The sequence below is a fragment of the Prosopis cineraria genome, unplaced genomic scaffold (assembly GCF_029017545.1).
Source record: "Prosopis cineraria cultivar Desert tree isolate PC_DT_omini unplaced genomic scaffold, ASM2901754v1 PC7, whole genome shotgun sequence".
NCBI classification, from domain to species: Eukaryota; Viridiplantae; Streptophyta; class Magnoliopsida; order Fabales; family Fabaceae; genus Prosopis; species Prosopis cineraria.
The window spans coordinates 28,568,212-28,578,831 of record NW_026555338.1 but is presented as its reverse complement, the minus strand read 5'-3'; the positions used below and the strand labels follow the sequence as shown (position 1 = coordinate 28,578,831).

General features: G+C 33.0%; 2 protein-coding genes across 2 annotated transcripts; one reads left to right on the top strand and one right to left on the bottom strand.

Annotated features, from left to right (window-relative positions):
* Positions 1-4,153: 4,153 nt before the first annotated feature.
* Positions 4,154-6,230, bottom strand: LOC129316303 (serine/threonine-protein kinase-like protein At3g51990). The gene is made up of 2 exons (XM_054960651.1): positions 4,603-6,230; positions 4,154-4,449 (listed from the first exon to the last, which is right to left on the bottom strand). Exons 1-2 carry the CDS (start codon positions 6,029-6,031, stop codon positions 4,382-4,384), a joined length of 1,497 nt encoding a protein of 498 aa, XP_054816626.1. The 5' UTR covers positions 6,032-6,230; the 3' UTR covers positions 4,154-4,381.
* Positions 6,231-8,896: 2,666 nt separating this feature from the next.
* LOC129316304 (uncharacterized) lies at positions 8,897-10,358 on the top strand. The gene is made up of 4 exons (XM_054960652.1): positions 8,897-9,398; positions 9,476-9,680; positions 9,783-9,972; positions 10,057-10,358. Exons 1-3 carry the CDS (start codon positions 9,068-9,070, stop codon positions 9,940-9,942), a joined length of 696 nt encoding a protein of 231 aa, XP_054816627.1. The 5' UTR covers positions 8,897-9,067; the 3' UTR covers positions 9,943-9,972; positions 10,057-10,358.
* Positions 10,359-10,620: the final 262 nt, after the last annotated feature.

Sequence of the window (10,620 nt, the reverse complement as noted above, 5' to 3'; positions counted from 1 at the left end):
GCTTTATTGGTTAGCAATTATTAAACTATTAGTGCTAAAAGCATGGTGGGATTTGAAGATGTATTCCAATTAGGGCAATTAATTAATAACAAAAGAGCATATTTAGGCGCATTCATTGGATTTTCATGTCATATCATGTCAAGGACATTTACTTTTAATATTAATAATAATTTAATATTCTGAAGTAGGCTATATTTGCTTATCTTATTATGCTTTGGTAAAAGTTAAATGATTTGATAATAAAACTAACATAGCAAGTTGCCCATAGTTTACCAATTCCATTACAATCAAATCACTATTAGCATAGTTGTGTTAGTTGATTTTTTTAAAAAAAAACCTATGGCTGAGAGAGAACTAAATATCTTTATTAATTACATATCTTTTTTTTCATGCTAGACAATTATTTAATTTTTTTTTTAAGATTGTACCCATCTTTCTAACATCCAAACTCTATTTAAATATATAAATATATATTGATAAAATAAAACCAAAATTACATGCTACCCAATAAATTTGTGGAGAAAGATTGGTGTAAGAAAAAAAGAGTTGTATGAAACATGAGAAGAATAACACTATATGTAATTCATGAAGTAATGTGAATCCCTATATAATTTATATGTTATATTCATGATAATAAATATTATAGCATATCACAATTTTCATAGCATACACAAAGAAAAAGGGGGGAAAGAGAGTTAGGTGGATGATGCACCATAATGAAAAAATGGTCCTTCTTAAAAGAGGTGAAATCATTTGAATAAACATTTCACCAAAAGGTTGGTTTACTTCTAGATCCACTTTACCAATTCAATGCAACTATAAGAGTTAAGCATATAAATTATATGTATGCTATATTTCATATGCAAATAGAACAACAACAATAAATTTTATCTTATTAGATAAGGTTAGCTATATGAATTATACAATACATTTACACTCTATCTGATATGCAATTAAAACAAGAGTTAAAGAATGAAAATTTATTAAAGTTATCATTATTTTTATTTAAAAGTTATTCAAAAAAATTAAGTGATAATATTATTTATTATTACAATAATACCTTTTTTGAGTGTTTGTTCATTCCTTGTTAATAGTATGCTGTTATATCAACCATGACCTTAAATATAGTATTAGCATAATTTGCTTCCACTAATGAGAAACTAAAAAACTCTGGGAAAAAAAAAAACGCAACCCATAAAGAAATATCTCTGCCATATTTTATCTTTCCTTCCAAGGTAAATACTTTCTTACTTATAAAAAAATATTTTCTTTATTGGCTTCATTTGTTTTAAATCGGAGACCTACTGAAAGAGATGGATAAGCATGTTTAAAACTTTTGCATTACCTTTCTAATTGTAGATTTTTTTATGGATAGACTATATCTATTGGTGAGGTGAGAAAAATTTTAAAAGAACCAAAGAGAGAACAATAAATAAATAGACAATAAAGTTTGCTTGAAAAAGTTTTGTTACCTTTTTCACCAAATTTTGCAACCAGAAGGGTCCTATACTCTAAAGAAAGAGATTCTGATTTTTTTAATTTTATTATGATTATACTGACTAGACAAATAACTCCCCTTTTTTAAAACTGAATTTTTATTTGGAAACAAGGTTGCTTCTTTAAGACTCTTGAATATTTAATGCTCTATCCTTTATATTCAAGTATATAGGTAACATTATTTTTTTAAAAAATACTTTTCCCTTTTCAAAAGAGAAAAGGTTACTCATATGGCGATGAAGTCCATCTGGCCTAATAATATTCCTAAATTATTATTAGTTAGTAAGAAAAACTGGCTTGTGAACAAATGAATACAATCAGTGATTAATTAACTTGACATTGATGCTTTCATCTTTCTTAAACATAATTTCCCCCATATTAGATAATCAAGTTGCTATTATGAAAATATTTGAAGTAATATTTTGAGTGACTGTTAAGATTCATGATGAAAAGGGTGGTTTGAGACTTGCAATGATGAATATAAAACTAACACGATAAAAACATCAACGAAAAACAAGAGAAATAATATTATATATATATTGATACTGTAAAGATATGGTTGTCTGAGGATTAAACATTGGTTACCAACCTCACTTTATATCATATTAGCATTTAAGGAGGGCATTTTAAATAGCCAGCTAAGCTAATATATAGGCCAAATGACCAACTTTTAAAATTAATTAATTAACCAAAATATTGACAAATGTGACTCAAATTGATTTGTCTTCAACTACCTTGGCCTTATTACCTAAATGCAAGGTGCCAAAAGAACCTAACATTTATTCAAAACATATTTTGATCATTTGAAATTTAATTTAACCCATTAAAATTAATTTAAATATATTAATTTTTTTAATTAAAATTTCTCAAAACTACAGTTTATATGTAACTGGGTGTATTACATTATTTATGAATATTTTATCTTCTTGTCTATTTTGTATTTTATATTAATATTAATATTTTATAATAATAATGATATTGATATAAGAATCTCAATGTTTTTTATTAATAAAATTAAATTTCAAATAGCAAACTATCAAAATAAAATAATAATGATCTCATGTTTTTTTTAATGCTATATTTTTAACCCTTGAAAATATTAATCAGTCAATATTATCAAATATAAATCAATATTTTACCTATTTTACGTATTTTAAACATAATTGTTATAGTTATATTCGTTAATTAAACAAAATTTCATCCTTTTAATATTTATTCGTTACTAAATAAGTAATTATTTTAAATAATTATATAATAAAATACTAGTTTATATTTAATAATTAATTGTATCATAGTTAATACTATGATATTTCCCCCCAAAAAAAGATGTTTAATGAAAATAAAATTATGATCTCATTATATAAAAAAAAAAAAAAAAAAAGAAAAAGTTCAACTTGAAGTTCTCAGTGACTACATATTTGATTGATTAAGAAGGTTCATGATAACTTTTTTGGAAAAAATGCATAATACAATTTATTATCTGGAAAGCAAAAAGCTGATATAATCTCTGATGGGTAACTTTCCAGTTTCCATCTTCCAGCATTTTGAAACTCTGCAATTTCTAAACTGAGGCACTTGGCACGTGAAGTGGGAACAAAGAAACAGACACAAAACACCAAAGCATTGAACTGTTCCTTCTTAGTGTCCCAAAGCAAACTTCAACATTATAATATTCTTTCTCTGCATGCTTAGTGTCTCTTCCTTTCTGATACTGCAAAAATATTATTCTAAGGCTCTTAGCAACGCAACATGACGATTCCAAACTTTGCTATCTACTCAATGGGGTCCACTACACTCCATTAATATGGAAAATGGAGGTCTTAATCTCTTGTCACTATCTCTTTGGCTTATTATAAATAATTATTATCATATGGCAAAATTGCTCCATTATTCTACACCTCGCTTTCTGAAAAAAATTTGCTTCTTTCATGTTAGTGAGCAGAGCACTGGCTGGTTTTGAATCAAAACCATTTGTCATCAAATTGATTAATAATTAACCCAATAAATATGTCATGGGGTTTGACATATTGTGTGGATTATGTTGTAGGGTTCTTGTTTCATACTAATAACAAGAGTCATCTTGCCCAATGATTAATGAATAATTCATGTTTTATATGTAAGATAGAGCTGATTCTTATTTTAGTTTACAGACATTTGAATTAATTTTCTCTTCTTTTCCTCCTTTCTTTCTTTTTTGATAAAATTATGGACTCGTAATGTTGACTTTGAGTTGCGTGTAATAAAATTCATTTTTAGTCCAATCAAAGTTTAGGACATTCTGGACTAGGCTTAGAGATTTACAAGAATATTCTTTGGAGTTAAGTTTTAAAATGATTAGTATAGGATGAATTCAAAGTTCAAACCATTGATATTATATTCAAAGAACCTTAGCTTAGGTCACAAGTGTGAGTTTTATATACTCTAGGCGTAATTTATTTTCTTTGGTGAAACAATTCTTTTCTTATTATTTTATAATCATTTTTTATTTAGATTCACAAATGCCATTCCTTATCTAAATTTTTTAAATATGATTTCTCAATCATATTACATTCTGGGCACCAAAAGAACCCTTGTTTATCACAACCATGGATAGGAGAAGATGGAATCATGAATTGATAATCAGCAATAGGGGGAAAAAAAAATCTTCAACTTGAGATAAGTAGGAACACATAAATCCTTTATTTATTGAAGTTTTACTTCAATTTTGGGCTACAAATGGAAGATTCCATGAACAAGTAGAAATATGAATTTTACAATTCAGCAGCGCTTGTTCTGGAATCAGACGTGTCCTTTCGTTGTTGGCTTTTTGAGGATTCAAAAAAGGCAAAAAGAAAAAGAAAAAAACCAAGAAACAAAAACATCTAACAAAGTTTATAGAACAGCTTCAAGGGGACATCAGCAATGTGCCCTTCAACCCCAAAACATACCAAACGAACAATGAAGAGGTCATTTCTGAAACCCACAAAACAATAAGCTATTATGTGCAAGCAATGGAAAGAGCTAACAACTCAAAGCAACACTCCGAGAAACAACCAGATCTTCCTGCAATTAACTAGGAATTAGCTTCAGCTGCCTGAGAATTCAAATCTGAGCCAGAATTATTACCTTCTTGTTTTGGACACAAATTTGAGCTCCCATCACCAACAATTTGGCCTTCACTCAAACCAAAAGCATCTTTATCTGTACCACAAGCCCTGTAAAGATTGATCCCTCTTGTGAAATATCGTCCACTACCAAACCTTGAGCTAGAAACTCGATAACCAGATTTATCTGGTTCCTCAGGGTTATTCATAAGTTCCATCAAGTTGCTTCTGAACCCCAGATCAGAATACACTCTCCTTGAATATCTATTCGCAGATTTAGACAATCTAGCATCTAAAGCTTCAAAATTTCCACCTTCTAAACCTTCTTCTTGTCTTGGACCCATATGGGCATTTCTGGCTTCAATTGGGCGTCCCACAGTCTCAATCATCATACAAGGATTGTTAAAACCATTCCAAGAATGAAGAGGTACCAGTTTACACAACCCAGTAATCCAAGCAACTATCTCCTTCATTGAAGGCCTTCTTTCTCTGCAAGACCTCACACATTTTGCAGCAATTACAGCCAGTTGCTTCCTGACAACTGGATCCTTAGGAGGTGATATCCTCGGATCATAAACAGCCAATAACTTTCCTTTCTTTATGAGAGGAATGGCCCAATCCACAATGGAAGGTGGTGAATATGTAATATCAATGGCTTTTCTACCGCTAATTATCTCTAACAGCAAAATACCAAAACTAAACACATCAGTTTTTGTACTCAAGTTATCTGGGGTAACATAGCAAGGATCAAGATACCCCATAGTACCTGCTGGAGGAGTAGACCTGAGTCTGTAATCATCTTCATGGCCTCGCAGGGCTAACCCAAAATCTCCCAATCGAGCATTGTAGTTTCGATCTATAAGAATATTTGCAGATTTGATGTCTCGGTGAATTACAGGTGGGGTTGAGGAATGGAGGGTATCGATAGCCTTTGCAGTTTGCAGAGCCAACCGAATTCTCCGACCCCAATTGGGTGGTCGTGCAGAAGAATGAAGAACATCGTAGAGGGTTCCATTACTCATGAACTCCACAACCAGAAGCCTATCTTTCGAATCGTTCGTGAAACCCACCAAATTGACCAATCTGGGGCTCTGAATTTTCGACAAGATGTCGATCTCGTTATCCACCTCGTTCGTGATCTCCGGCGCCGACGAAGAAGACAACAGACTGGGTCGTCGAAGAATAGCACCGTGAGCTCTTGATGGCCTCTTGACGGCGACGGGACGGCCACGAAGAACGGCCTTGTAGACATAGCCATGGCTACCTTTGCCTAAGAGCTTTCGGTCGGAGAAGCCATTAGTGGCGGCTTCGAGGTCACTGTAGTCGAAATGTTGGATCATGACAGGTTTCTCAGGTTTTTGAGCTGAGGAAGAGGGTTTAGAGGAGGAAGATGGGAGCGCAGAATTGGAAGTTGAAACAGCAGATTCAGCTCTACAAGAGAAGTACCCCATCAAAGATTACTGGTTAGGGGTTTGACAAAAGAGAAGTGAAAGCAGAGAGAAGATAAGAAGAACGTGAATCAGATGAAGATGCAGATGGGAGGAAGGTGAAGGGCATTTATCGGGCTGTGTCCGAGGAAGGAGGAGGACGAGAGAGAGAGAGAGAGAGAGAGAGACTGAAAACGTCCACGAAGAAATCACGAGGATTAAGACCGAGGATGATAATGCATGAACAGAAAGGGAAAATAAAAACAAAACTAAAAATAAAATAAAAAAGATTGAAGCTTTGTATTGTATTGCGTAATGTCTGGATAAATGTCCCTCTAATTCTGGTCAAAGTTAATTTAATTTCCTTTTCTTTTCCTTCGCCTTGTCCGCCTCTTTTGAAGTAACTAACTCCCAAAACGACGTCGTTTTGAGGGTCATCCTATTAAAAAACAGAAATCAGGCGACCATCCTAACTCCTAAGTCTGTGGCTCTGTGCGACTGTGCCTCACTGCCTCTGTGTCTCAATCTCGCGACGAAAGGCGAAGCCATAGCTGATAGCCTGATAGGAATCCGAAGGTCGAACACAGTTCACGTTGTCCCAGTCTGAAGTTTACCGGTTTTCCCTCGTCTCGTCTCATCTCTGGCTGAATCTGGATGCTAAACAGGTAAATACCGTCTCATCTCTGGCTGAATCTCGTCTCATCAGCCCTAACCTTTTGCAAGAATACCCAGGATGTTCATCAGCTTCTTTGCTTGTCTCTGTGTCTATCTGATTTTCTTTTCATCCATTGATATGGCATCGCAGTTTGTGCTCAGATCCGCCTCCTTCAGTCTGTGAAAACTGAGAAGCCATCTCTGCTAATACTCAGGTAATTATAACATTTTTATGCGACAAAATCTCTTGCGATTTGCTGGTTTTCTCAATAAACGAGCTACAGATTTTAGATGCAATCACCAAATTCTGATGTTTGTTGTTTGAATTTATTTTGCATTACACGGATTTGTGTTGAATGATTTTCTCTTGGCTCTTTTAAATTTCAAGTTCAACTGAAAATTTCCTTGTGTGGGTCTTTGTTTTCACTTTTCTTTGTCATTTTAATGTTTACATAATTGCAACTGCTTAAAATATATATAGTATTCCTTTAGTAGCATTCTATTGCAGTTGTCTTCTTCAGCTCTTTGGATCTTGCAAAAAGACAGTAGTTAGAAGTTGCAATAAACGTGATTCAGCATACATACATACAAAATAGCTGTTGATTACATATATGCATTCCTTAGGAAGATATGCAGGGAGCATAGTGGAAAAAGGAAGGGGTATGCTGAGTACATGATCACTAAACTGATTTTGCTTTTTTTTTTTAGAGTTGTGCCTTCAGAGAGAGTGGTCAATCAATAAACATTTCTGTATGTATGCTGATTTGCTCTGGTTGTTGAAAATTAATTCGAGCTTTATGTTACTCTTATTTGTGTACTGTATTCTGGATTTCTAGCTGCTATGATTGCTCCGGCTGCTCTGTTTTTTTTTTTGCATTAGATGTTTGTTTATGTTGAAATTATCATAGCTTGCAGATTAAAGTTATAATATGGATATTGGAAGTAATTTTAGTAATGATGGAACTGAGAATCCTACCTCAAATTCCAACAATCCTACTCCCAATTCCAACAATCCCACCCTTGCTAGCCATAATGACTCCACATCTGGAACTCCATTAGTTCGCAAGAAAAAAGATCCTGCATGGGCACATGTTGCTTTAAGAAAAGAAGGCAACAAAAATGTGTATACATGTCTTTATTGTGCATTGAGTTATAAAGGACGTGGAATAAATAAATTGAAGCATCATCTTACTGGTATTAGTGGAAATGTAGTTTCTTGTAGTAAAGTTCCTTTTGATGTTCGTTATCAGATGCAAGAATCATTAAAAAGTGGGAAGAAGAGAAAGCTTGTCGATGTGCAAGCAGACATGGAGGAACATGTGTCTAATGCTAATGAACCCAATGCACCTGCTCCATCTAAGTCAATCCCTGAGAGTAGTGCCAGTAAAAAAAAACCTCCTACTATGCCAGTTGAAAATTATTTTGCCTCTAGGACAACTTCAGGTTCCCAACCAGGTATTAAGAGTGCATTTGTAACTAAAGAAGCACAACATAGTGCAAAAATGGCCATTGCTGAATGAGCTATCATCAATTGCATTCCATTTAATGCATTAGATTGCCTATTCTTTAAAAAAGCTGTGGATGCTATTGCTTCAATTGGGCCTGGGTTTAAGGGTCCTAATGCTTATGAATTTAGAGTTAACTTGTTGAATGATTGGAAAAAAGAATGTCAGCTACTTATTGAGAGTCATCGATCTAAATGAAAAACTTATGGATGTACACTCATGGCCGATGGTTGGACAGATGTGAGGCAACGAACTTTGATAAATTTTCTTGTCTATTCTACACATGGCATAGTATTTGTGAAATCTGTTGATGCTTCTGATTTAATAAAAGATGCCAAGACTTTATTCTCATTGTTTTCTGAAGTGATTGAGTGGGTTAGTCCGTACATGTGGTGACTGATAATGCTACTAATTATGTAGCATGTGGCAAGTTGATTAAAGAGAAATATAAAAGTATTTATTGGTCACCTTGTGCTGCTCATTGCTTGAATCTTACTTTGAAAGACATTGCAAGTATGTCTCATGTGTCACAACTTGCAACAAAGGCATCAAAGATCACTGTGTTTGTTTATAATCATATGGTCTTCCTGTCATGGCTTAGGAAAAGAAAGGGTTGGAAAGAAATTGTGCGTCCTGGTGCGACAAGGTTTGCTACAACATTTATCACATTGCATAGCATATATATGCACAAGCATGACTTACAAGCTTTAATCACTGATAAGCATTTTGTGAATCACAAATTATCAAGGACCGAAGCTGGATAATTGTTAGTGCCATCATATTAGATAATCGATTTTGGAATGAATGTCTTGAAGTTGTGAAGATTGTGTCTCCTCTTATAAAGTTGTTGAGAATTGTTGATTTAGATGAGAAGCCTTCTTTGCCTTATGTTTATGAAGGCATGCAAAAGGCAAAAAAAGCAATTAAGGCAGTCTTCACCAATAAGAAAGACCAATACAAGCCTTACACAAATATAATCCAAGCCCGATGGGATAAGCACTTGAAGACTAATCTTCATGCAACAGCATATTTGTTGAACCCTGCCTTCTTGTATGATGATGACTTTGTTCACAAAAGAAGGTTAATGGATGCTATGCTTTCAGTGTTTGAGTCAACTGAAAATAAAGATATTGATTATATTGTGATGATGAAGCAGTTGAGCTTGTATCGTGACCGTAAAGAATTTTTTGATAAAACTTCATGTCATAGAGCAGCACAGAAGCTAGACCCTTGTAAGTGTTAATATTTAATATGATCATGGTAATTTTATTTATCATATAACATATAACTAATTGTCTTTTATTTGTAGATGAATGGTGGTCTTTTTATGGAAGTTCTGTTCCAGAGTTGCAAAATCTTGCAATGCGTATTCTTAGCCAAACTTCTTCCTCTTCTAGTTGTGAGAGAAATTGGAGCTTGTTTGAACGCATCCATACCAAAAGAAGAAATAGATTGGAACATCAAAGACTAAATGATTTAGTCTTTACAAACTACAATCTACGATTGAAGAATAGGTAATAAAAATAAAAGTTATGAATGTTTTTCATAAATAAAAATTTTATTACTACCTCATGGTAGATATATATTTATATTTGATTGTTTTGATCTCATTAAAGGAGCCAATTGAAGAAAAAACAAGTTTTGATCCAATTGATTATGAATCTATTGACAAATTGGACTTTTGGATTGCTGAAGAGGAATAAGAGCCAGCTCCAGAGTTTGATGCTGATGATGTCATTAATTTGGAAAGTGCTATGCATAATGAGAATGTTATAGCTTCATCAGCTTCTGAGAGAAATAATGAAGGTTCATACTTACTAACATGTCTATCTATATTAATATATAATTATTTTTTACACAATGATTAATGTTAATTTTTGTCATCAATAGGTGAAGAAGATATGAATATTTCAGAGCATCCATATTTGAATGATGATGTTGGAAGTGGTTCTGGTTTCTCTCAATCATCTCCTAATGTTTCAATTCTTACTCCCGCAGATTTGAATGAAATTAATGAGGATATTGGTGTTGATTATTATTAACTTTAGACTTTTTGATGATTAAAGGATTGTAAGGATGAATATTTTAAATGTTGTGTTTTTAATGATGTTTTGATGATTATCATGGACTTGTATATGATATTACATAAGATATTAAGTCTTAGAGAATTTGTTTTTATTTAAATCATATTATTTTATTATGTCCGATTTGAATCCGGGTTGACCAGCGGTTGAACCCTTGACCCCCTGACCCCCAACTTTGACCGGTTCTATGGCCGGTTCAGTTTTCAGTACCTTGGCGGAAAGGAAGAAAAAGAAAAATCTTTTTCTAAATAAGAATAAAAGTAACATTTGATAACAATAATATTTGAATTCCTTTTTAAAGATGTGTCTATATTTAACACTTAACTGTATCTTTAATAAAATTAATTTCAATAAAAGAATATAAGTGATA

What these genes read in the sequence shown, in the direction of transcription:
- LOC129316304 (XM_054960652.1), top strand. Translation starts at nt 9,068, where the DNA reads ATGCAAAAGGCAAAAAAAGCAATTAAGGCAGTCTTCACCAATAAGAAA. An exon ending in AGCACAGAAGCTAGACCCTT is followed by an intron (nt 9,399 to 9,475) that starts GTAAGTGTTAAT and finishes TTTTATTTGTAG; the next exon opens with ATGAATGGTGGTCTTTTTAT. An exon ending in AATCTACGATTGAAGAATAG is followed by an intron (nt 9,681 to 9,782) that starts GTAATAAAAATA and finishes ATCTCATTAAAG; the next exon opens with GAGCCAATTGAAGAAAAAAC.
- LOC129316303 (XM_054960651.1), bottom strand. Translation starts at nt 6,031, where the DNA reads ATGGGGTACTTCTCTTGTAGAGCTGAATCTGCTGTTTCAACTTCCAAT. An exon ending in TTTGTGTCCAAAACAAGAAG is followed by an intron (nt 4,450 to 4,602) that starts GTAATAATTCTG and finishes TGTGGGTTTCAG; the next exon opens with AAATGACCTCTTCATTGTTC.